The sequence below is a fragment of the Strongylocentrotus purpuratus genome, unplaced genomic scaffold, assembly GCF_000002235.5.
Source record: "Strongylocentrotus purpuratus isolate Spur 01 unplaced genomic scaffold, Spur_5.0 spur5_contig_839, whole genome shotgun sequence".
Lineage (NCBI taxonomy): Eukaryota > Metazoa > Echinodermata > Echinoidea > Camarodonta > Strongylocentrotidae > Strongylocentrotus > Strongylocentrotus purpuratus.
The window spans coordinates 1,028,152-1,055,802 of record NW_022145545.1 but is presented as its reverse complement, the minus strand read 5'-3'; the positions used below and the strand labels follow the sequence as shown (position 1 = coordinate 1,055,802).

The window sequence follows — 27,651 nt, the reverse complement described above, 5'->3', positions numbered from 1 at the left end:
GTACAACGGATCGTCTTCTTTCCATAGTAATTTAATGAAACGTCAAAGCTTCCGCGCTTTGCGCAGGAGGGGTGGGGAAACTGAATTCAGACAAGGATTAAGAGTCGAGAATGGTACATCGAATCGTCTTCTTTCTTTAATAATCTAATGAAACGTCAGAGTTTCCGCGCTACGCGCGGAGGAAGGGGAACTTAGTTTAAACATTAAGGATTAAGAGTCGAGAATGGTACATCGAATCGTCTTCTTCATTTAATAAGCTAATGAAACGTCAGAGCTGCCTCGCTACGCGCGGAGGAAGGGGAACTTGATTCAAACAAGGATTAAGAGTCGAGAACGTTCCAACGAATCGTCTTCTTTTTCTAATAATTTAATGAAGCGTCAAAGCTTCTGCGCTTCGCGGGGAATGGGGAAACTCCTCTCTCTCCCTGCACCCAACCCCCTAGGGAGCGCGCTTTGCATTCTCACTACCCCCCCCCCAAAATGAAATCCTGGCTACGCGCTTGGGGATGGGGTGCAACCTGCCACACGTTTCTACTTCTTGGTTGCTTTGATCCATTGCCGAACATATTTTGGCACCTTATTTTGGCATCATCCCCCCAACCACGGACACAAATCGACACCCTTGTGTATGTGTATTGTATAATGCATTTTGTCTCCTTCAAGAAGTGTGTTAGAACCTGCCTAGAAAGGCCACCTCTCCACGGAGACCATTTACTCCATTCCTCCTGAGTGACCTCAATATAGAGGGTTTGACTGTTAAATGAAAAAAAAATTAAACTTAATTATTCACAAATTTGGTCATCGTATCTAAGGGATAATGGTTAGCTTGTAGATATACTTGAGTGCGCGTTACAAACATTGTTTGAGCTACACCCAGGCGCCAAATGAAGCATCCGTTTACTTCAACGAGGTGCACATTGGCACATTCAGGCGCGCCGGAAGCAGTTTGGGATTGGGGGGGCAAACATTCCAGGGGGCTCACTTTCCAGGGGCAGTGACGTAATGAGAAAAAAAAAGTTCGGAAGTGGGGGGGGGGGGGCAGACGAAAAATATGCATCACCACCAGTCTTACACGTTACATGCAGGTCCCACGGAACGTTTTTCAAAGTGGAGTATTATCGATCAGGTAGAGCGTACATTGACGTGGGGTCCAGGGCATAGGCCTCGGCAGGGAGTCAAGGGGCTGAGCCCCCGGAAGCTCGGGGGTTTTAGGTATTTAATTACGGTCAGATGAGCATCCACGGGCCCGCCTTAGGGCCCTTGGTGGGGTTCCAGGGGGCAGAGCTTCCGGAAGCTCAGGGGTTTTAGGTATTAAATAACGGTCAGATGAGCATCTAGGGGCCCGCCTTAGAGCCCTTGTTGGGGTCCAGGGGGCAGAGCCCCTGACGCTCGGGGGTTTTAGGTATTTAATTACGGTCAGATGAGCATCCAGGGGCCCGCCTTAGGTCCCTTGGTGGGGTCCGGGAGTGGAGGCCCCGTAAGCTCTGGGGTTTTAAGCATTTAATTACGGTCAGATGAGCATTTTTTATACCTTATTTGTGACATTGGCAGGTCACTTATTTTTTTTCCGTCTTTCTTTCTTTTTCTCTTTAACATACTTTTTAAAAAAAGGAGGGGGGGGGGGGGCTCGAGCCAAGCCACTTTGCAGACCATGACATAAAGGCTTCTAAATAAGCGTATTTCGCCTGACAGTAATGTGGGAATTTCTTATTTTCCAACAAACGCATAAAAAGGTATGACTTACAAAAAAAAATGGAGAAAAAAATGCCGGAAAATCATGTCACAACATCAAAATTTCTAAATCACTTGTTTCGAATAAGAAATACATTACCCCCCCCCCCCCATCAGTACGCCAGCGTTCAGGGGCTCATGTCTTCTCACCCCTACAACAAAAACACGGACACGCTTTCCCATTCTCGCACAATATGTCCACGATATGCGCGTATCGCTATTATAGAGACCTCCATTTAAAATACCGTATAGGTGGCATGCGCAATGTTTATGAAATTTAATTCCTGTGAACTTTCCTTTTTCTTTGAATGGAATTGTATATCTGATTTAATTCAGGTTTTTATTATTGTTTCGTTCTTTTGGATTAAAAATACAAACCATGTTTACTCCTTTACTGTTTTTTTTTTTTTTTTTGGAGGGGGGGGGGGCGTTTTGGGGGGGCAAAAATGCGTTTTGCCCCCCCACTTTTTTGATTGGGGGGGCAACTGCCCCCCTGCCCCCCCCCCACTTCCGGCGCCTATGGGCACATTAGTGCCTTGTCAAAGCCAAGGAGGGATTCAAAATGAATGTAGCGATGCCACCACATATTTAGCCCCATCTCCTAGCTCCTGTAGCTTAGGCTCTCTCTCTCTCACTGCCTCCTTTCTATCACTCTCTCTCTCTCTTTTTTGTTTGTTTTATCTCACTCCTCTCTCTATCCCTGCTCTTTCCTCCCTCTTACCAATCCTCTCTCTCCCTGCCGATCCCTCCCTCCTTTCTTTCACTCCTCTCTCTCTCTCCATGCCCTTCCCTCCTTTCTCTTCCTCTTCTCTCTTTCTCTCTCTCTCTCTCTCTCTCTCTCTCTCTGCTCACTTGCTGCCTCTGTATCCGGCCACCCCCCCTCTCTATCCCTCTGTCTGACAACCCATGTTTCTCTCTCTCTTACTTTATCAAGAAAATAAAAATATGCCACATGTATTCATTATGTTATACCATTATTATTTATTTCATGACGTTATGATAGATTACACAATGCAAGAACCATCACCAAACTTTTATACACTTCATTCATTTTTGGTTGTGTTTCTTTTTGTTCCCCCTTTCCACATATTTTATACACAAGAATTACGAATGCTTTCAAAACCTCTGCCAAGATCTCTCATACAGTATTTGGTCATTCTTGATGGATGCATGTGTGAATAATCACCTTTATTTTTCATATCCTTAACTATTTTCATGAGACGTGATTCCCTAAAAAATACCACATGTACAAATATGTATATGGATGGTGAAATAGAAAGGAAAAAAGACCTATAGAAGTAAACTATAATGACAACACAAATTCAAGACAGTAGGCCTACACACTTTCTACATGTTCAAATAGTAAACTATGTGAACGAGAAAAGAAAGTTTGTGGTATGAACATGCATGAACATTTCTATCCTGTATATACATAACATAAACAATATCTAGCTCCCTCTATATGAATACATATTAAAAATACCAAGGAAAAGTCCCAAATCAAAAAAAGTACATGAGTACATGAGAGGTCTTGTTAACATTCTAATATACTCCTAAAGTATATACTACATACATTTCTTTTGCAGCTCTAAACAACACAAAGCTTGAACATTATATAACCTTCTGGTATCCTTTACACCATTCACATTATCCACAAACATTTTTTCTTCGTTTACAAAAATAGCCATTCTCCTCCCTGCCTGACGTGGCAGTAAGGAAGAAACGGAATGAAATAAATGTGAACCATCACCAATCATTGTTAATACTGCAAAAAATCACAAGTTAGTTACTAATCATATACAGGGAGGGATAATGCTACATAACCATTGCAATACATGTACCTTTTTTTTTCTTCTTAATGTGACCCTAACAACTGGTAGCAATCACTTGTTCCTTAACCTCAAATTCAAGATAATTCATTGGATAATTTATCATATCTTATTTTGTTAAAGATATGAATAATAACCGATACATTGTGAACTTTTCAGCTTTCATTATCGTTTTTCCTTTAGGGTTTAGTAATGATCTTTATGTGTCACTACTCACTAGTGCCAAGTTTTGTTGGTTTTCTACTTAAAAGGAATGCACTTAACCTTCAACATCGCTATGCTTGGCAAGGTTCAGAGTCCTACCTTTATATAGACTCTTGAGGGGGGGAAGGCAGTTAGTCCAAACTACATGTGAATGTTACAAGCTCTTGTTACATACTTTAAAACAAAAATCTAAATGAAGAAAGCAATATGATAAATCTGCTGAACAAAGCTGAAACTAACAGTCACAGTGTATCTATCTAGCTAAGCCTCTTTGCCAAATTTGACTGGAAGATGTACATCAGTGATTCAAATTTATCTCAGAACTATTTGCGCTTTCACCACAGTCTGCATGGGCTTAACACACCGAGTGTCTTGGACTGCTTTTGTTTTAATTCCAGGATTTAAATTGGCCATGGGTGGCTTATGTGACATGAAGAACTTCCACCATGAAGTAAAATTGGATATATTGTGAAGGTACTCATGGTATATCATGGATATACATGTACATGTAGCATGAGTATGGTCTCAGTATAAAGCTCCCAATAGGCCCATCACAATATCAGCCCCTCGGCCCGACCAAATCAAGTCTATGTGATCTTTTGTGCCTAATGTAAGTTGGTGCCCTTTATTTTTCTTACATAAGTGAACAAACCTGTGCGTTTAACAAGATCGCACAGACTTTTGAAAAATCAGCAAAGGGAAATTTCACTGGCCTTGTCTCCACCACCTTCTTGAAATGTGTGATCATGAAAACATTACATAATCTGAAAATGATTTCTACAGGATATACAATTGAAAATGCCCTTGAGATGATTTCCAAAGTCTTTGTGATTATGATTGTGTGCATTCTTCTAAAAGTTCTTCACTCCTACTCAACTCGACAAAACGTTTTGGGAAAAGAAAAGACAAAAATCCATAAAACAGTCCTTTCAGTGATACACTACTGTTTTAAATAAAATGAAAATGTAGTCATTGAAGAGGAAAATAAATAGAGAATTGGTGAGAATCACACAAGAACTTTAGGGAATGATTGAACAAGCTTGATGTAAGAGAAGGAAAAGTTAGTTGGTTTTGTATACATCTAGAAAGAAATATATACATACTAGAAGGGACAAACAGTCACATTTGATGGTCTATGGAGATATATTTGGGGTTAGTATCATAAATACATATAAGATCATTCAGAAAAATTGTTCCAAACTGCATGTTAATGTTACTTAGTCATTACTGATTACTCTAATATGATACAAGTGACTAGAGAATTTTTTTTCAAAATGTATTATGCAGACACACAAGCCACAATTACATCACTCCATTCAATACTGCTTGTTTCTCCACATAAGGATAATACTTCTACATAGGAAATCCTTTTAAAGCATTGAAATTAACTCCAAATATTTATTTAAAAAAGAGAGAGAAAAAAAAATGTCTGCATCTTAAGCTGGGATGTTCGGACCACAAGCAGTGTTGAATGGGATCAGTGGCAACAGAGAGACATTGATGAGCGGATGACGTTATGTGTTCTTTCAAATCACTTCATCTTTCCTTTGAGTATGTTAGCAAGCCAATCGAGACCTTCATAGAGGCCGTCTCCTGATGTGGCACACGTAGCTTGGATGTACCATTTCCTCTGAGTGGACAATGAATGCATGTTCAGTTTGTCAGTGATTTCTTTAGCATTGGCTGCATTGGGTAGATCCTATCAGGACAAAGAGAAAGGGAAAGCATGTCATCAACTATTATAATCAATCTGGAACGTATTGTTCTCCTTGTATCAAAAGATACATGTGCGAGATGTTTTGATGTTCTGTCCATTATTAAAAAAATATAGAGTAAATTTTGTTAAAGAGAAGGCTAACTTCTGGTTAAAGTGAAAAATAATTTGTGAACAAACTCAAAATTGCCTGAAAACGACTGCTCCTCAAACACTAACAGTAAAAAATTTGACAAGAAATAGCTGAATTGTATGGACGAAAAAGTTATACCACATATGGGTGTAGTGTAGTCACATAAAGCCAATTCTATGTGCAGTGCATGTGTTTTTTCATCAAGAAATCTGATGCAAAGTCTACAACGGATATAAACCAAAACAGTACATGGGCTTAAAGGTGCTATGCTGTTATGTACATCATTTATAAACTGAACTGACCTGTTTGTTGGCAAAGATCAAGATGGCAGCATCGCGTAGTTCATCTTCGTTGAGCATTCTATGGAGCTCATCCTTGGCTTCTACCATCCTCTCCTTGTCATTGCTGTCCACTACAAATATGAGACCTGATGGACAGAAGGAGAAAGATAGACAGAGTGGAAGAAAGATAAACCGATCGGAAGGGAGATGAGTATACAAACAGAAAGTCAACAGTGGGAGGGGGGGGGGGGGAGTGTTAAAACATCATAACAGGTAGCAATATAGAGGGTGGTGACAGGATGGCGGAGTGGGACAGAGGGAGGGGAAGAGGGAGATGATACCCCCAAAAAAAACAAAAAAATAAATAAATAAATAATAATAATAATAATAATTAGTTTGTCCTTTTATCAAATGGCAAGTGACCATCCATCCAACTACACATGATACCGTTTGAACCTATTGGGAACCTTGTTTTGCTTAGATTCAGTCCTGAATTGACATAGAAGAGTGCTTTATTATTGAACATCCAATTTATGAAGACTATATCACTATTCAAAGCTTGCAGAAAATTTAAACAAAATGACTAATCCGGATAGCAAAAAGGAAATCTGTTGGAACTGAAACTTGTTGACAGTTTCCAGATCCTATTTCACTTTACATAGGTGTACACAAGTCACGATTGTTGATATTTTATCCATGCTTTCTAATGAATTTTGGAGTAAACGCCTGAAAGGAAAGTCAAACTGAGACTACCGGTATGCATCCTACAATGCATGCCCCGGAAGTGCCCCAAACAGTAACTTTACTAGATTAAATCCATTCAACGTTCATTGGAATCAAAGAGGAAATTGGAAAAAAAACAAGTGAAATATAGTTGTTCTTGTCTCAAAAGATACATGTATGCGATCATTTGGTATTCTACTCATGTTTCCGATGAATTGTAGCGTAAAAATCTGAAAGGAACTCTAAATGACGGCTATATACTCCCCTACGCAGCACAGCAGCTTAGTATTTGCTGGTATCTTCCTATTGATCATCTAAAATCAAATAACTCTAATAGTTTTCCAGGGCTTACCGAAACTCTACATGACATACTGGGTTGTACAGCAAAATAAAAAGCAAAGAAAACATATTGTACCTTGTGTATTCTGGTAGTAGTGACGCCACAGCGGTCTGATCTTATCCTGGCCACCTACATCCCACACTGTAAAGCTGATGTTTTTATATTCCACCGTCTCCACATTGAAACCTGTGTGAAAAATAACAATCCTATTAAGTCTAATTGCTCATAAACACTTACATGTAGGTTACCGTAATGTAAGCTGAGTTATTAATCACATGAGACCAACAATTAGACCACTAAAAACATGGTTGCCCACAGACACCACTAGAGAAAAAGAGAGAGAAAAAGAGAGAATGAAAAAAAAAACTATGTCTAAAAAAAAAAAAAATCCATAAAACAATTAATTTGATTGATTTGATTGACATAATTTATTATATTTATCTACATGTATTGCTAACCAAACAATCAATAAATAAAATTAAAAAATCACCCACCCAAACTGTATACCCGGTATACTGTTCAAGTTCTACACTTGTTGTGTTTGATTCAAAATCTGAGTGTCTGAAAGCCTTAAATCACTTCTAATATAAACATGTGTACAACAGTACATGTATGTTAAGTATGTTCTCATACATGTATCATATATGTGTACAGTGTATGTGTACCTTTCACCTACAATGTTTCAGAAGATATGATTCTGAAGTAAAGACTAACTATTCAAACATTGAACTTGTCAGTTAACGAGATCTATATTTTCCTGTATACTGGTGCACTAGAATGTACATTTAAATTTGATAATTCCTACAAAATGTAATACATGTAAAGTCCAATGCAGGGCATAAAGATAGACAAATTAGTCTGCTGACTCTACATAAATGATTTTTGTTTGTTTGTTCATTTTAAAAAAATTTTTTTTGGTTGTTTGTTCTTTCTTTTATTTTGTTCTTATGTTTTTGTCTTGTTCATTCTTTGTCTTTTGTTTTGTTGTACGGTATACATGTGTCTGGTCAATTCATATTTCATAGTACTAACATGTACCATGATCAGATCCCCAATCACAATCATAATACAGTGTATATTTATTTGTGTAACATGTACACTACATGTACATGTAGCAGTGTATCATATACATGTATGTATGAAAATGGCAAGCGATTCAAAATCATTTTTCTATATCTTGGAAAGACATAAAAAAGATTGAAAATGATAAACTCCTTTTTTACCTTTGTACTTTGTACCAAATGCACTTCCTCCATTCTGGACAGAAGTTTCTAATACCAGTTCGAGTATTTACTCTCATTTCCTCAAACTTACATTCAGTTATTTACAATGCAGAGATTTATCCATACAGTAGATACAGATACATGTATACACTGCCCTGACCAAGCTACTTCTTGAGTAGTCTGGGCTGGTAATCAATTGCATACTTACAACATGTACATGTATGTCAGATATAAATGGGTATTTAATAGCCTAGTATTTAACTCAGGTGTCACTTAGTTAATCGTTAGCTTTAATAGATAGAATACTTAGCCAACTCTGGTATTCTGGTGCAGCTTTTGTCTTAGTATTTTAACCCAAGTTTATGCTTAATACATTGTAAGTCACTTTAAAAGCAAATCATTTTGAAGACCATGATTGGTTTGGCAGATATATGGTTTTCATATGCAGTCATCATAAGCTGCATTAAATGCAGCGCGTGAATTGCGCATTAGTTTTGAATGAATATGATCACGACTAATGTATGCTTATCAGGGAGTATTTCATCTTAAAGTCGGTTTATCAAAGTAAAATGCTCAAATAATGTGATCTGAATATGAGTTAAGATATATCACTTAGCCGAGTTAAACGCTAAAGAAAATACCGAATTAATTTAATCCCTGTGTAATGAATGGAATACGGCCAATGGTGATTTTTTTCTTTTTTAACTGGCTCAAATCACGTGCAATAATTGATAATCCCTTGTCTCCATGGCATGGCAGACCAGCAAAAAAGGAACAAACAAGTATAAAATCTTTCTGGAAATCCAAATCACTGGAAAGCACAATTCAAACAAACAATGTAGGGGGGGGGGGGGGATGTTTGTTGTTACATTTGTCCAGACAACTGTTACTTTCAATTTCATATTGTATTATTCCAGGGTGGTCAACAAGGTATTTTAAACCTGCAACAGCATCAGGTTTGAAATATTATGTTTTACAAATTGTGCCACAACTAACCATGTATCTCTCCATGATAAGCTTGACCTTGACATTGACCCAACAGAATCTCGATACACTAATCTAAAGTTCTAAACAATATGTTGTTGTTTTTTATTTTATTATCAACAACTTTTAATATTCTTCAGGAATTTGCAATGTAATTCACATTATTTCTGAATCCATTATGAAATTCAATTCCAATATTTCCAATATTTTCTACCTATGACACAAAATCAACCCTTCCACTGAACCCTTCAGCATGCCAAATTTGTATAGTAGACCGTTTTAATAATTTAATATTGTATAATTGCTTTTATCATGTATACATTACATGTACATTGTAAACTGTTGTAACCATTGCAATTCAGTCTTTGGATTGCGAGAATGGATATTGGATAATACTCAATAAAATCCTTCAATAAATACACACTCATACTCACCAATTGTTGGAATGGTTGTGACGATTTCACCCAGTTTGAGTTTATATAGAATGGTTGTTTTACCTGCAGCATCCAAACCCACCATCAATATCCTCATCTCCTTCTTGCCAAAAAGCTCTTTTAACGCAGTGAATGCACTGAAGATAGTACCCATGGTTGGTGGAGGTTGTTGATCAAAAATACGTTTAAGAACTGCACCCTGTGCCAGCAGGAGGGAAATAAGGAAAATGTAAAGTAAGTAAAAACTGTACTAAAAAATAAAAAGAATTTAAAAAAATAGAATCACAAAGTTCTAGCTATATACTAGAGTCTACATTTATTTTCTTTATTAAAGAACATATAAATATTATTGATAATAGATTAAGCCTAGGATATATTATGATGTATACGGTAGTTATAATATTTAATGATTTATATTTTCCATACACATGTTCAAATACGCTTTCAAATTATAATATCAACAGAAGAGATGAGTTTTGTTAGGGTAAATATGAGATTGATATCATCTAGCCTTAATTGGCACCCATACCCCAGCGTGAAGAGTGATCGACATAAACAAAACCTCAAATTTGTTAATGATCACCCCGTCCTGCACCAGACAAATCTTGCACACTGGCTTTGGAGTTTGCTAGTGGACTTGTATTTCTTCTCATGGAAAAGCACTCAAGTTCAAATCAGTGATCATATTTCACCTAGCCATTGAGGCTACTATGAAGTACAATGTAGGTAAGAAAATTATTTTGGTATCCCTTTCCTTCCCTCTTTTCTTTTTCTCCTTCTTGCTCCATTTCCTATCCTACCTTCCCCCTCTCTCTTCTATATTTTGCATTGCCAATTTGATTCTGACTTTACGATAATAACCTTTGCTGGTCAGAGAATAAGGATTGTCCGCACAAACAAGGATCGTCTTTGTAAACGCGGACATACGTGTCCACTAAAATAAGGATTGTCTGCATTTTCGCTGACGATTCTGATTTCCGATCCGCGCGTACGATGCAAAAATTGGGTTCCGCAATGATTTTCTTGATGCATTTTACATTGACTTTGTAAAGAGACTTTCATGTTATGAGCGATCGGATAAATCCTCGGGAACCCATAAAATTAGACGGTGAACTGGGGGTATCTTATTAGGCAGAATCTTTTTTGCATCTCCAGCGCGCGGATTGGGAACCCAAAACCCGCTGAGCGCCAAAGAAAAAAATGTATGCAAAATTGCGGACGATTTCTTTATTTTAGCGGACGTATTTTGTCCAAGTATACATGGATATCCTCATTTACGCGGTTGATCCTCTCAACGAACATTAATAACAATATCTTCATCACCTTGAAGCAGCACTTAGTCTACACTGGAAGAACAAACCAACAATACATTCATGACTTTTGACCGATTCAATTCATAACATAGATCTAGAGTCTACGTCTAGATCTAGACCTAAGCCTAATTTATTTTAAGGCAAGTTTACTCCACAGTGTGATTATACCCAGGCTAGTGTCCCTCAGAGTTCAGATTGGTTCAACAATGAAACTGAATGAATAATGTATCATGCTGTACATTTGTATGTCAACTCCAACAAGATGAACAGATGAAGTTGGAATTCATGAATTGGACTTCAATTGAATTTGGAGTCCAACTCCAACCCAAGATATTCCTTCTAAATTTACTTAATTCATCATAAACTTGGTTGTCTAGCGTTAGTCATATCATCATTACTACTAGTATGTGGGTTAATTTAATTATTGAAATACACATATAAATACTTTGGCATGAACTTACTTGGCAAAATATGGACTTTCCTTCTTGGCTCTATTTCCCGTTTGATTTCACTACCTGAGTTTCTTCCCCCAATGACGTGTAACCTGTATACCACCCATACACACTGCATGCACTGCACTGTATACTGACTAACGTGTAAACGTATACAGAGCTCTGGCGAGCGAGCGCGGACGTCATGTTTGGTCTAGTTTTGGAGACTTGCTCTAATGAATTTTTTTTATAAAAAACAGTATGTCGAACTATATTTGATATTTTCAAAAAAAATCATTTCTTAAAGCGTTATTAATTAACCAAGTATCATTGATGATTTATTATGTTCAAATTTTGGCATTTGATATGTTTTCGTTTGGAAATTATTAATATAGATAGAAATACAAGTATCTGGATAAAAACTAGTCTTTGTGGGGCCCTTTGGTGGCCCTCTACGACGTAATCTATATACGCCCCATTTTTTTCTGGGATGGGGTGGAGGAGAAGGGGGAGGGTGTGGGGGTGTGGCTGCTGAACCAGTGGCTGATCAAGGGGGCCGAATCGCGCCTGACTCAGTATAGTGACACACATAGACCTATGCAGCTAGTGCCATCAGTCATCACCACATCATCCGACGCTGGGCGAGATGAAACTGGCTGATTATTTTATCTTCTTCAAAATTCCATCTCCATGAGAAATATGTCTTTTAATTTCAATTATTGGGAGAAATATTACATTTCTGTTTCCATCTTTGTGAGAAATAAGAGTTTCCATGTTTCTGAGAAATATTCTACTTGTCTTCATCGATTTTTCTGAGAAACTTGTATATGTTTTTAAGAGAAAATATCCATTTCGTCTCTTGGTATGAAATAGCAAATTCAGTATCTATCTTTTGGAGAAATACACGGTTGTTTCCATTTTTGTGAGAAAGCCGGTTTCATATTCCAATATGAATTTTGGCTCTTTTTGAGAGAATATTTCCATTCTGTCTATATCTCTGTGATCATAAATATCGTGTCTATCTGTGTGAGAAACTTTTCTCTATCTTTGTGAGAAACTCGTCTTTGTTTTTGAGAGAAAATTTCCATTTCATGATTGTTGACACATTTTTTACCAATCTCTCTTTCTCAGTTTGGAAATTACAGATGATACTTGATTATTTTAACTTGTGTGTTGTTGCTGATGCTATACTGCTAGTTTATTATATGCTGAAGAGCCATACAAGAAGTAAACTCGATTTGCTTGTGTATAGATATTCATTTCCTTTTATTTTAATTCTCAAATTTCGAATCAACTGTACAAACCTATAAAGATATTTTGATACAAGTATTCTGGAAACCAGATGTCACTTCTTATTTAACGCATGATCTTTAGCAGAGTGAAAAAGAACCCCCTATATGCGGACATTCAAGAACATTTTCCACAAAACGGCCTTTATTATACATTTATGTACTCTATATAAACCCCCAACATCACTGAAAATAACCATGTCTAGGAACTATATCTTAAGCCTACCGCACACTATAGGCTACAGGCTGACTTCGATCCGAGTTTGAAAGAATTTGCCATGGCAAATAATACAAATATTCAAACTTTTAAAACCTTCATGATCCAGGACCTGAATTGTCACTAAATTTGAATGGATTTCAAGCTCCTTTGGAGAAAGAAAAGCTAAATCAACTCGGAATCGTAACGACGTCAGACAATTGTCGGCTACGATTTGAAGCTGATTCGTCTTGGCTTAAATTATTATTTATCATCTTTCAGAACCTGAATTGGGAAGATGTTTCTTAAGACTTCCATACTGGATCAAACTATTACTAAAATTGCACCAAATTAACTCACTTGCCTAGATGTGTCTCATTATAGTTTTACTATCATAAAAGATAAAATAATTTCAGAATACCACTCAAAGATTATATCACTATACGGCTTGTTCACATATGTCAAAGTGAACTGCTACGTTTTTTTATTTTTTATATTTTAAATGATGCAAGAGTAATACCCTTCAAATTTCAATAATAATAATAATAATAGAGTATATTTGTGTAGCGCAAAATAAATTGTAAATTTCTCTATGCTATAATTTCAATATGTTATAATCCACGGATGAGTGAGTATGTGAAGGATACTTGCTTGAAGCTACCTTTCCTCACCATCACCTGTCATTCGATTACTAGTCCAGGGGGGGGGGGGGTGTTTCACAAAGATCCTAAGTTTAAATATCTCTAAGTTGAACTTATGGAAAGCAGTTAGCATCTTTGAAAATATTTTATAAAAGTTATTTTAAAAGGCATAAAATGTTGATTCAAAGCATTTATATTTTCTATTATAAAGGAGATGTTTTTGATGTGGAATTTATGAAAGTCTAAAATACTTGAATTTTTGCTTTTGAATATGTTTTATTTTAAGGCTGCAAATGGCTCTCCATAATATTTAAGTCCAACTTAGAGTTAAGTTTGACTTTGGATCTATGTGAAACACCCCCTTGAATATGGCCAATTAATTTTGTAACAACCTCCACCAACCTATTAAACGCGATCTTCCTCTATATGCTGCAAGCAAAGATTTTGCTTGTTCCAAGAATTCTACGCCTGCCGAAAAATAATCGGCCGGATCAAAAGAGGATGGGAGAGATTGGAAAATGAAATAACACCATCCAGATTCTAGACTATTCAAACCAATGTAAAAAAAGTAGAAAAAACAAGCCCTTAGAAAAAAATTACATGTACACCATTGTATGATACGTACCATTATACATATAAGACAAAACAGATTTATATAGATATAAAAATAGAAAATTTGAATATATACACATATTTCCCTATTCACCAAAATTCATATAGAAAGACATTTTTCTAAAGAAAATTGAACATAAATTAAATACAAACTGAGTTCTGTAAATAAAGATAATAAATTCTCATAGAATCCAATGAAACTTACACCAAATGTTCAAGATTACAAATAAATTACAGGTGCCAAACAATTTTGGTAGAAAATGTAAAGTGGCTGAGTAATGAGCATAAAAAGATAAGGAACGGTATAGGCCCGACACCATGTGCAAATGGGAGTTGTGGTTTTTATTGAAGATGATGCCCAGTAAGTTTTTGTGCATTTGTTTTTATTTCACTGCTTCAAAAAAAAAATCTACTGTAGGATAAATCTTAGCAACTTTCTCTCAAAATATGATTTCCATACCAGTATCTTGAAGTACAGTGAACAATGAAGCCCTTTTCTTTAAATTCAAAATTCCATTAGAATTTAAACATGACCAATGAAATGACGGTCTCATTTAGTCGTCCCCGAAACCACACACTTTATTCATAAGTCGTGGAAGGGAAAAAATGTATGTATTACAAAGGAAACCCATTATAGTGATGTAATTGAGACCGTGAAAAAATAAAATTGTTATCACGGTCAGCGTTCTTGTTATAGTATGGTTAAAAACAAGAGAATAAAGAGCTGGGACCAGTAAAATTACCTTTTTATATCATACAGTGTATCTTGTTACCTCAGAGTTCTTTATAAGTAGTTTCCAATGTATAATCGATTAAATTACACATACACTGCTTCTGTGTTGATTTGTAATGTGTCTTGAAGGAGAAATCGCTACATGATTTTAAATATAATCAAATTTTACTCAGGTACATGCATTGGCCAGATTTTACTTGATATTTACAAGTAGTATGAAAAAGTATGAAAATAGAAATGTAATGCACACTATACAGTCATGATGATCCCATTACCAATATAACTCTCTGTAATTAAGTTTATTTATGTTTCATTATCAAAATTTGTATATAAAATCTACTTCATGTGTTCCACAAATTATTTTCTTTTCCACCTGTACTTTGAGTGCATTTAAACTAATTTCTTGTTATTTTGACAAGAATGTTGTGCAGTAGAGCCTGTTACAACCAGTAATGTCACAATAATGCAAAATGTCAAAATGATACATGGTGGGGTACTATTTTAGGCTGACTTTCTGGTAGTGAAGTTGATGGAAATAATTAACAGACATTTACATTAATCAACCGGGTTGACTTAAAAACACTTCAAAAGAAATATTTCCATGGCATCATACCTCATTGTAATCATAAATGCAATGCTGGCATGTGAACAAAAACGATAACAACTGTACGAAAAGTGTTTTGAAATTTGAAGTCTACGTATCTATTTGAATTAACCTTTCTCATTAATGTAAGCGCTGGCAGTTTGTTTATTCAGCTGAAAATAGTACTCATGCATCATAGTGACATTATGCGTCACTGTGACCGTTTGCGAGATTATCACATAGCACACATTTTAAATAATAATATGAGGCTGGTGCAGTGCATTACTACCGTGTGAATTCAAATAAATTTATCCCTGAGACACACATGTTTATCAACAAATAAAATTGTGCTGCTCAGTTGTTCACACCCGTATCTTATTTTAAGTATACATTACACACACTGTTGAGAAAGAGTTATCCTTATACTGTACTGCACATCTTGATATACCCCCTACACATAGGTCACCCCCCCCCCCCATAGATCTCAGGCAGAGGTCAACAATTGTAGTGGCAAGTATACAAAGACCCCAAACCTTTACTCCGCACCCTGAAAATATAATTTGCAGGTGCCTGATACACCCTATATTTTGTGTGGAGCTGTCGCTATTGAACTTTCCATCTGTCTGAATGATCTATCTACTTCTGCGTTCGTTGCCTGCAAAGCTAGCTTCGATCTCTTCCAACGAGCGCCCTTTAGTTTCCGGAACAAAGAAGAAGACAAAGATTGCTCCAAGGAGACAGATTCCACCATAAAACCAGAAGATTCCTTGCTTGGTGAGTGTTTCCTGAAACATAAACAAAACAAAAAACATTATCTCATTATCAACCATAATAATAACATTGATGATGACAATGGCGATGATGATAAGGAAAGTGATGATGATGATGATGATAATGATGGTGATGATGATGAGAGTGATGATGATGATGATGATGATGATGATGATGATGAAGATATGATGATGATGATGATAATGATGATGATGATGATAACGATGATGATGATGAAGGTGATGATGATTGTGATGATGGAGAGGATGTTGATGATGATGGTGATGGTGATGAAGACAGTGATGATGATAATGATGATGAGAGTGATGTTGATGATGATGGTGATGGTGATGGTGATTATGATGGTGGGGATGATGGTGATGATAATGATGATGATGATAATGAGAATGATGATGATGATGGTGATAAAGATGAAGACAGTGATGATGATGATGATGATGATGATGATGATGATGATGATGATGATGGTGATAAAGATGAAGACAGTGATGATGATAATGATGATGATGATGGTGATGATGATGGTGATAAAGATGAAGACAGTGATGATGATGATGATGTTGATGATGATGATGATGATGATGGTGATAAAGATGAAGACAGTGATGATGATGATGATGATGATGATGATGATGGTGATAAAGATGAAGACAGTGATGATGATGATGATGATGATGATGATGATGAGGATGGTGATGATGAAGAGGATGTTGATAATTTAATGATGATAATGATAACAATGATGATAAGTATGATAAGGGTGATGATCATGAGGAGGAAGAGGAGGAAGAGAAGTAGCAGTAGAAGGTTAATGATATAAAAGTGCAATTTTTATTTTTACTTTGTTTTCTTGGCTCTTGATGGCACTAAAAAGTGGTTGAAATTATTCATAGACTCTCTTCCACCAAGAAACATTACAGCCAGAGTAGTAAAAGTATATTACGGCCTCCCCCAATTATGTTTGATCTGCGAATAAGATTCTTACTTGAACCAGTTGACCTTTGTTCCAGAAACACAGCAACTATTCCATAACATCTGAGGTTGTGAGAGAGTTTTCTTAAAGCTTCATGCTTTTATGTTCTAACTACTAAAAAATTCCATTACATGAAATTCAGCATTGGAACTATTTCAATTAAGAATATATGACAGTATGCTAAATATAATATGTTCTCTAAGCCCCCAAGGGAAAGTCACTTTGTCTTTGGAGATAACTGGATATGTATACTTCATGCGCAAAAAGAAATGGAGATTTCTTCTGCACTACATCTCAGTCACGTAACTAAGTTGCCAATTCATGTCAGCATTATGTCAGCATTATGTATGTTCATGACTCCTACGAATGTTTACTGTGCACAGCTTTTTCAGTCAATGTACATACATCCTATACTGACCTGCATATGGGCGAATTCCTTGGTGACGATAAAAGCGCAACCCCAGTTGAAGGCAGTGGCGATCCCGCTGGCCACGCCTCTCGCCTTGGAAGGGAAGATCTCTGACATGATGAGCCATGGGATGGGTCCCCATGCCAACGAGAATGAGATGATGTAGACGATGATACTGACGAGGGACATAGCACTCAGCTTGTGCTGCTTCTCGACATCTATCAAGTAGAAGAAAGATTGTTATTAAAGGTATAGACCAGTTTTGGAAATGCCCCCCTCTCAAAAAATGAAATGGAAGCTCTTATTACCAATCATGTGAAAGAATATGTTTGAGTAATAGGTGATGATACAAATTTTGCCGGGAAACCGCCTACTAATTGATATATTTGGTAAATTATTATATCTATCCGGACTGGATAGATATCGCGTAGTCCCATATACATCTTTCTGTGTACAGTGCTTGTTACTTTACCAAGACTGGGCCAAATTTCTTATCATTTTGATGATTCCAGAACCTTGCAGTACACCAATACTTATACGCTAGATGATCAACCTTTTTTGATCGATTTTGTCATGTTTCTTTCACAATTCAATCGCATGTCACTGGTATATACCTTTAATAAGTAGAAGTTGCAGGGTAGGGGGTTGTTTTTTACACAAGATCAACGATCAACTGATTTTGATTCAGGTTGTTTTCTTATAGCGCAAGTCCAGCACTGTCCATGCTATTCTGTCCAATACCTTAACGACCACATTAAACATTATATGCTGATCAAATTGCACAAAGTAAACAGCCCAACTGCAGATTACATTTGGATCGCACCAAATATGAAGTGAAATGACACATTTAAGATTATGTTTATTAATCATCATTACCAAGTCTCTTGGAGAGGTCTTAAAGTTGTTGGTTCCCTGGTTGTTTACTTAAAAGCATACACATGCTTTCTTAGCAGAGATAGCAGTCAGGTTAAACAAATGAACAATTTGAATGCATTCATACAAAACAAAAAGAAAATACAGGGTTTTGTTTGCTTACCATCACCAGTGACTTGATAATACAATCCGAATGTAGCAGAGCTGACTGCCAAACCAATTGCTGGGAAAGAAAAAGTTGAAGAAAAAAGTCAAATGATAACCGATAATAAAATGTAAAGTGCCTTTTACAGTTAGTGCTTTAGCTACAGCTGCCATGACATGTATTAAGGGAATGTTCAGCAATTCCATCATGGAATCGTTAAGGTTTTACAGACCCAGGAGTATATTGAGCATAGAGCCTCCATTCAAGAGGTAAATAAGTGTTTCTTACCCCCGGTAATAAGGAGTGCTTTGCGTCCCACCTTATCCATAAGAACAGCTGCAACACATGTGAAAGCCACCTGCACTGCACCCACTATCACCGTGGCAACATTGGGGTCTAGAGAGGGTGCCGCACTCTCAAAGATGCTGACGGTGTAGAACATGACTGCGTTGATGCCGCTGAACTGCTGCACGAACATGAGCACTAGGGAGATCAGGAGGGGCTTGTAGAGGTACGGGCGGGAGAACTCGGACCATCGGAATTTATCCTACAAGAGAACCAAGACATTGCTTCATTTAATAGCTTTTTAGAGACGAGTTACAACAGAGAGCAGGTACCATCTTCATGGAATCTATTTAAGCCTAATTTGTCCTACTAATTAATCACATGCTATAGCGTATGTAACTTGTTGATGAAATAGCTTGGAAGAGCTTTACGAATATAGGACCTGGTCTTAACATGTAAGAGACTATAAACCATATAAGAGCCCTGATGACCTTACTATATCAAAAGTAAATTTAATCTAAATTCAAATTCATCAATTATCCATCACAAGTAAAACAGATATAAACAGTACTGCATGAAAGGACGCCTACATAAAAAGAAGAAGTTTGTTCAGTCAACCCTGTCTATAAAGACAAAGTGGAAATACATAGGTATTAAAAGAACTAATTTGATTTATCATAACTACAGAGAACATGCTGTATCAACTACTTGTATAGAAAGGACACTTGTCCACAAAGACTGTATCTTTGTTTCCCTTGAATAGTTTTTCTCATTGAAACCTGGACCGTTTCATAAACTTGTTATCAATAACAAATTGCAATATTTTATAATAAATTTGCATTCAGTCAATCAAATACCATGATTTCAGTAGCTTATATAACATGTCTTGTAACTTGTTATTGAAGACAGGTTTTTTTGAAACACGGCCAAGCATTATAGCAACCTGTACATAAAGACCACATGCTTATAGAGATCGATTTTTCTCATCTTCCTTAGTTTTTTTATATACAGGTTTTACATTATCATTAAAACTTACATCAGAAGCACCAAGGGCATCCTCAATCTCTCGACATTCAAATTCAACATCGACCATGGGACCACGCAGCCTTCTCAAGACTAACATCGCTTGATTCTTCAAACGCTTCATGAGAAGATACCTGGGGGTTTCTGGGACCATCACCACGGTTACGACGAGGAGAGCAGTCAATGCAGCACCGGTCAGTGCCAGCCAGGAATAGGTGATGGGAATCCCTGAGGATAATCAAAATGGAGACATTATTAAAGATACTTTTGCATGTACTGAAATAGTCGTCAAACAGTCAGGGTACGGAGCCCCAAAGATAAAGGGCATCAGATTTCTCTGTTTGCATTAGATGAAATTCAAGACACAATACTATTAAAAGAGCTGGCAAGTTCGTTTAATTATATTATGTTTTGTTGTTTTCTCTGTCTGACAGTAGAGTGAGAGGCAAGCATCCAGATAAGGATGAGAACATCAATGATCTAATGTTGCACATCTGCCAGTCTGGGGGTTACTACAGTAGCTGGTGTAGAGGGGTGGGGGGGGCCTCAAGCCCCACCCAAACTTTCTTCAAGCCCCCCTTACACATTTCTTGCACTCAAAACAAACAATAACCCAATGTAATGGTACCCGCAGCGGTTTCCCATACCATGTGTGGACAAGGTCTTACCTAGGCAGTATACCAGAAGAATTCCAATAGTTACTGCCACTTGGAAGCTGGACCCAAGGAAACCACGAAGATTGGGCGGGGCCACCTCTGCGATGTAGTTCTGCAGGAAGGAAGATGTGTATCGGGTTGAAGTGGCTCAGTGAGTTATGTTTCTCAAGAACATTGTATGCAGAACTATCACGCTAAACCCTTAATGTCAACATCTCTCCCCCATCCTATCCTTTCTTTTTACTTAAAGTGACTCGGTAACATTGTCTCAGATTCTGAAACAAAATCCTGGATTTAGCTCATGCTGAAATGATAAATATAAACCTTTAGGTCAGTCAGGAACCCCATGACTTTTACAAATCGATTGCCTGCCTGATTATCAAGATATTTATGATTGAAAATCGAAATCAAATTTTGCGTTTGCGAAACGGTTTTCATAACACTACAGTCTATTGGGGAAAACGAGGATGGTAAAACCGGTCACTCAAAGGTTTTTACTTTTTTGAGGCACTTCTTGATCATTTTGAAGCGCTTCAATATAACACCATATCACAGACACTGATAACACGTAGGGCCGAGCATCTCAGATTTAACATTGTTAAACGATCCCTTTAATATCAACATCCCTCCCCCATCCCATCTTTTACAGAAACAGAAATACAAAGGACTGGCAGTAAATAATGATTTCATTTTTGCATGCACCATTTTCTTTTTAAGGTGTGTTTAAAGTGTTGCAAGCCTTAGAAAGTAAACATCCTTTGCATTTGGGTAAAATCCCGCAACAAGCGAAGCCCCTTAGTACAGTGAAATGTTACAGGGACTGCGTAGTGCTACAACTTACCGGTACAGCTAAACAAGCCATGCCGCATCCCATCCCTGTGAGTATCCTGCCGCAGTAAAGGTTGATAACATGCTCGTTGGAGGCCGTTCCAATGAGAACCCACCCGGTGATGAAGGGAATTCCAGTAGCCATGATGGTCAGCTTCCTACCTCCACACTGGAGCAGAAACCCTGCCACGGGTCCACCTACCATGGCGCCGATATTCAGCAAGGACTAATACAGAAAGAAGACATGGATGATATAGCAGTTAACTCACTGACCAATACTAATGTTCATTAGCATAAAATTAGAATATAAATAAACATATGTAGCCTTCTGTTAGGTAAAATTTGCATTGCAGTCTTTGTAAAAAATTCTCATATTGTTTAAACCTAGCTGGATTTGCTTTCTTTTATGCTAGAGGATAAATGGCTATAGCACAAAAGATGATTTGCTTCACAGTACAACACATGCTCTGGCAACATTTCCTTACACTAGCCACAGCCATCTGTACACAGAGTTTTGACAACTTGGTTTCAGGTGGTCACAACATGGCATCTGTACATTTGTTTTGTGCAACAAAGCAGTATTCGCCATACTGTGCCCAACTTCGGTCCAGGTATTGGCCAAACTCTCCTAATCGATGGCTCCAGCACTAACCAAAATCCTTACTACAACCATTAACAACATTCCTCATCTTAATCCCTATCCAAAGTCTTTTCCTTATCCTTAGTACCCCCAAACTACCCTTCAAAGCCCAAATGCAACTCTTTCCCTATGTATATGATTTCTTTATTTTTAAACCCAGAACAAATATCAGGTCACCGGTGCTTGAAATTACAAATGCACCAAAATCTATTACAAATTAAGAAATGTGAAAAACGTCCTCTCACTCCAAACCATGACTCTTCATCTGATGTTGGGAAGGCAATCTTGGGGAGAGCGGGAGAGGAGTAGCCAATGGCAAAGCCTGTGACGAGAGGAGCCTGTAACACCAGTGCTACGATGAAATAGAGGCTGGCATTCTGCCCTTTGGTGCTAGAGCAGATGAAAGTTAATAGTGATTATTCATTTGTTTGATGATATTAAAAAATTTAATCTCCAACTGTCACCAGATCTCCACTTATTATCGACTGGTTATCTTTCATTATGAGCTTTTTATTTCAGGATGCTTTCAATCTGACTGGACCTTTAGATCTCTTTACCTCGGCTACACTGAAAATCTGGCTCAAAACTGACCATTTCTTGCCCATTGGGGTAATAGCTGAATTGCAAAAGAGGATATCAATTTTTTTTTTAAAACATGCAAACCATGAAAATATACATACGGTAATTAAATTCGGAAAATTATTATATATTTTTAACATGCATAACTTTACATAGTTAAGCATCTTGCTTGAATACATAGATTATTATATTTTATCACAAGAATATCATCAAGTATAGATAAAGTTATTCAATCAAGAGGATAAAATATTATCCTCACTCACTATGTCACTAAAGAATCTATTTAAAAACAGGAATAAAATTCCGAATGAGACAATCACTGACCTTGTGACTGATGGCTTTCTCTCGCCGTCATCATCGCGGGGAATAAGACTTTCTGTGTCCCTGATCTGAACTTGAGGCACCTCTTTACTGTCCATGTTCTCTGATGGGGCTTCCATGCATCAAATGGCCGACTGTCCTGATTCCTGAAGAAGTATTTTTAAAAGAGAGATGACCGGTATAAATTCAAGATTGTGGGAAAAACAAGACAAGACTTTTCATACTTGGTGAGGATCCAGGCTAACTTGACACATGGGAAAGCTCAGCCATTACAGAAATCATGGACGGATACGGTGTAACCTATGAGAGCTGAAATGATCGCAAGTGCTCATGTAAATTTTTTACATTGTAATTAGCTATGTCTTCATTAACATCCAATTCAATAATTGTTTGATGAGAATAGGTAAACAGTTGATAACAGGTAATGTTGAAAATTTTAAGTGGTGAAATTCTATAAAACCTGAAATTTATTTCTATTTAGTGTTCCAATCCCTGCGCAATTCAGAGTTGGTCCTAGTACTGAGTTAAGCCAAACCCTCTCGATGGGATCCACACTCTACAATATTTCAAATTTTGGTCCAAGTCAGATCAAAATTTTACATATTTTTTTAATACCTCTTTTGCCTTTGAACGTGATCCTCTATGAAGCCAGATATAGTGTCAGCTGAACATAATATTATCCCTGAACACTTACTCATTTTCCCCTGACATTTTGCACAAAAATTCTAATACTAGACTAGTAATTAGTAAGACAGAAATGCAAGCCATGCAGCGTTTCACAAAAACCATCATAGGTTCAAGTTCTTAACATGAGTGACGATGGGATGTTGGTGAACATGGCCTCAACGCAACAATGGTAATGGTCAACGCGCCAGCTCCAGGCTAGCAGGAGCCCACACGTAACAAGCCACAGACTCAGCGTCACTTCTCTATTAAATGACATAATCATAGCCACACTGTTCACTGTTAACAATTGTCTATCCGTCTATATATCCAGTGCAGGTGCATGCATGCTCCTGTTCTATTTGTTTTAATTGTTTGATGTAAAATTTGTTAAACAATTTCTTTTGCTCATTCTTGACAGAATAACAACGCCAAAACAAGAAAACTCAAGTGACGTCATGCTCTGTAGCAGCACATTTTGTTCCTGAGTACATGAGTGGCCTAAATCCGAAGGATTGATAAGCTCGCTCAATCAATTCAATGTATGTAGCAGGGTTGGCCGGGCCGGCCAGAAGGTTACATCCCTAGCGGCTACTAGCACTCTCAGTCTCAGCTCAGTAATGGACCAGCAAAGCACAGGCGCACAGATTTTTCCAAGCTAGGAATTAATACGACTCGACTACCTCTATTCTAGTCTATAGCTCTACGTGACTCAAGAACTAGACTAGTCTAGGCATAAACTAAATAGTCAAATTTGATTGAACACCAAATATACAACAAACAACACAATGATTCGTTTTGTACTTTTGAGGATTTGACAATCCAGAAATGATTAACACGATTATTACTAGTACTATAAAGTCTAGTCTATTGTATTACTATCATGATTATTACTATTCGTAATTAATAATTAAAATTAATTAAAAATAGGCTAGATCTAGGCCTATAACTTTATAAGGCTATAACCAAAACTGAAAGTGAAACAAAAGTAAAACTTAAAAAAAAAAAGCCTGTTTTACTTTTAAGTTTTAGTCTGAAGTGAGAGATTTGTCCATAAAAACTAAACAAAAGCATTCAGAATGAGGTACAAAGTCTCACAATCCTTCTGGGATCTTAATAATTGTAATTACAAATTATTAAAAGCACAAAATTCAACATTACCTGTTTTATATGAGCGAGCGCATACGTACACGTACAACTGTACACACCAAAGTCTACTCTAGCATAAATAATACACACACCGTCGACATAGTCACGTGATAACAGTTTGCTCAGCTCAGCTGATCAATCAGTCAGGTGACACGTTATTTGTGCAAAAAAGCAATGTAAAAACGCTGTAGGGGGTGGGAGGTAGGGGGTGGGGGTAGGTGGTGGGAGTAGGAGGGGGCGTTGCACAACCGGCCCGCGGTCTTCGGCAAACTCTGGATTCTGCCCCGGCCTGTAAATTAAATTTACATTGAAAAAGACAATATCAGTAATTTGGAGGGCACCAGTATACCCTAGGCCTAGTCGGAATGAAATCACCAAGTCTCCACGGATACAAAAAAAGTGATTCTGTTTCATGCATGTTGTCAAGCCCCTGCCAGATGGTGCCAGCTAGTTATGATTCCAGATATTTTTGGTGCTGGCCCATTGACTCAACGGTAACAATCAAGAGAGATCAATATTTTATTATGGCTTTCATAATTATATTGAAATTTATAATGAATCATTTTTAAGTCCTAGCATGGAATGTTCTGCGATTACACGTAAATTGTGCCGAGTAAAACAAGTTGAGTAACAAAATGAGCAATTCAGTACTCAAGCTGGAGTAAGACCTTGATTTTAGTGGTACTCGTCACCCGAGTAATTTGTTACCTTCGATAAAGAGTAAATCAATGACTCAACATTGAGTACGAATTTCGTTTGTATCAATTTTGAGTAAACTACGGTTGGGTATTACGCTGCGGCAGGTGATAAATAAATCAACATTGATCTCTTACCCGAATTTACCTCGGGTGCGAGTGAAAGTTGGATCGATGGAAAGTGCAACTAGCTGTCAATATGCATGTGACACCTGTTCTACACATTTTTACATAATAGCAGCTGTATGTTCCTTTGTCTACCTAAGGAACTGGATATTTTGTACTCTTTCATTGTCCGTCATGTGCATGTCTCGTGCATGCATGTGCGCGTGCAGAAAGATGCGAAAGAACTGAGATACACTCTTAGAAAAAAGGGTGCAAAAAAGGGTGCAAAATAAGAGTTTGCACCCTTTACATAAAAATGAACCCTATTGAAGGAAAAGGGGTTAAAAAAAGGGTGCAATATAAGATTTTGCACCCTTCCCACAAAAATGAACCCTATCGACCAAAAGAGGGTGCAAAATAAAAGTTTGCATATTGCATGCATATTCATGATTACTTTCCACGTGTTCACATAAAAATACATTTATCATGATTTGTTAAGCAAATTATGACAATGCACATCAATTTTTTGATTTTGTATTTTCCTTTGGCAATCATTAACCAATATATTATTTTGTCTGATCATGTTACAATTACATTCACGTTTTAGCAATAGATATATTGATTATATGATTACTAACCAAGAAACATCATACATGTTTAATATGTATTTGTGTACGAGCAAAGTTTACCAGTATTCCTCGATGATGGGTGCAGGATTGCACCTTTTAAAGGGTGCAGGATTGAACCCCTAAAGGTGCTGCTATTGCATCGGTTTGCACCCCTAATGGAGTAAAAACATGTACTTAACTAAGTACATGTTTTTACTCAATATTGATTGAGCAACTAAGCGTAACCCAGAAAACATACTCAATATTTGAGCAAAAAAAATCGCTCAAACAATTTGAGTCAAAACATGTACTCGTTAATTGAGTAAAATTTGGCTCAACTCATGAGCAGTTTCTTACTCGACATGAGTTGATTACGTTTCTACCCAGTACTGAGTAAAAAAGGAAACCGCTAAACAAAGAGTAAATATTGAGTAAAGGTTGACTCATTCAAACTGAGTAGAGATTTAGTCTTTTATTGAGTAATATTTTTACTCAACAGATGGGTAGATTTGTTACTCAACACATGCTGAGTAAAGTTTACTCAAAAGTCGGGTGGTTTCCTTTTGACCACCCAAAAGAGTAACATTTTGACTCAAATTGAGCAGTTTTTTTTTAGAGTGTACAGTTTGGATAGACAGAGATCATACACTATTATAGAGATGAAAAAAGATCATTTCATGACATGTTAAGGACGACACAGAATGCAAGGGTCCCCCCTTGCATTTTGTCCCGTCCTTAACATCTTATGGAATGATCTTCGATTACATAGTTTGGATAGACAGAGATCATACACTATTATAGAGATGAAAAGAGATCATATCATTTTTGTATACAGGCATACTTTAGTAGCCCACATGTTTGATACGTTGATGTGCCTTCACGGACTTGATTAGGCTGGATAAATTTAATTTATAACAACGCGGTGAAAATGACGCCTCGTGTGCAAATTGAATTATTCTTCCAATTCAATTCACTTTATTTAGATTCCATCTTTGTATAACAATTTATAAGATACATATTAATTGAAAACATGTAATTTCATACCTAACTACATTTGAATGACATGATCCGTATATATATATATATAAATGATGACTTAACTTAATAGGGCATAGCTGTACAAAAAACACGCAATGTTTGTCAAGGCAGCTTTCCTGATAAAATAGGATTTGGTAAACATCCTTTTGCGTGGCCTACAATTAGCCACTTCAGAGATAACACTTGTACACAACGACCCCCAATTATCCATAGATCTTTTACAAATGGAGACGTTCCACTTTGTGTATTTTATAATAATCACGGCCAAATTATAAGTGGTAGGGGTGTTTCATGAATACCTTTTGTTTGCCCTCTTGAAAATAATTATTTTACCTGTGTACCATAATACCGTCGATCAGGCGCGTACGCAGGATTTTTACAAGGGGGGGGGGGGGGGGATTAACATTTATAAATCGGGCCGAAAATTTCGCAACGACTCAGCCAGCCGCTGAATAAGCGGGGGGGGGGGGGGGGT

At 37.1% G+C, this 27,651-nt stretch overlaps 2 protein-coding genes across 2 annotated transcripts; both read right to left on the bottom strand.

Annotated features, from left to right (window-relative positions):
• Positions 1-2,692: 2,692 nt before the first annotated feature.
• LOC582325 (ADP-ribosylation factor 1) lies at positions 2,693-11,506 on the bottom strand. The gene is made up of 5 exons (XM_782281.5): positions 11,371-11,506; positions 9,597-9,795; positions 7,031-7,141; positions 5,914-6,038; positions 2,693-5,463 (listed from the first exon to the last, which is right to left on the bottom strand). Exons 2-5 carry the CDS (start codon positions 9,748-9,750, stop codon positions 5,296-5,298), a joined length of 558 nt encoding a protein of 185 aa, XP_787374.1. The 5' UTR covers positions 9,751-9,795; positions 11,371-11,506; the 3' UTR covers positions 2,693-5,295.
• A 3,217-nt stretch (positions 11,507-14,723) lies between these two features.
• LOC582285 (solute carrier family 2, facilitated glucose transporter member 8) lies at positions 14,724-24,800 on the bottom strand. The gene is made up of 10 exons (XM_782244.5): positions 24,743-24,800; positions 22,922-23,064; positions 22,264-22,408; positions 21,392-21,604; positions 20,563-20,662; positions 19,908-20,122; positions 18,875-19,133; positions 18,605-18,664; positions 17,578-17,786; positions 14,724-16,179 (listed from the first exon to the last, which is right to left on the bottom strand). The coding sequence occupies exons 2-10, from the start codon at positions 23,035-23,037 to the stop codon at positions 16,027-16,029; spliced, it is 1,470 nt and encodes a 489-aa protein (XP_787337.4). The 5' UTR covers positions 23,038-23,064; positions 24,743-24,800; the 3' UTR covers positions 14,724-16,026.
• Between the last annotated feature and the right edge of the window lie 2,851 nt (positions 24,801-27,651).

Coding starts and splice junctions, on each gene's coding strand:
- LOC582325 (XM_782281.5), bottom strand. CDS start 9,750: ATGGGTACTATCTTCAGTGCATTCACTGCGTTAAAAGAGCTTTTTGGC. Junction 7,142..9,596: donor CACAACCATTCCAACAATTG/GTGAGTATGAGT, acceptor TTTTTCACACAG/GTTTCAATGTGGAGACGGTG. Junction 5,464..5,913: donor TGATCTTTGCCAACAAACAG/GTCAGTTCAGTT, acceptor TTGTCCTGATAG/GATCTACCCAATGCAGCCAA.
- LOC582285 (XM_782244.5), bottom strand. CDS start 23,037: ATGGAAGCCCCATCAGAGAACATGGACAGTAAAGAGGTGCCTCAAGTT. Junction 20,123..20,562: donor TCTTCTGGTATACTGCCTAG/GTAAGACCTTGT, acceptor GATTATCCTCAG/GGATTCCCATCACCTATTCC. Junction 19,134..19,907: donor ATGCCCTTGGTGCTTCTGAT/GTAAGTTTTAAT, acceptor GTTCTCTTGTAG/GATAAATTCCGATGGTCCGA.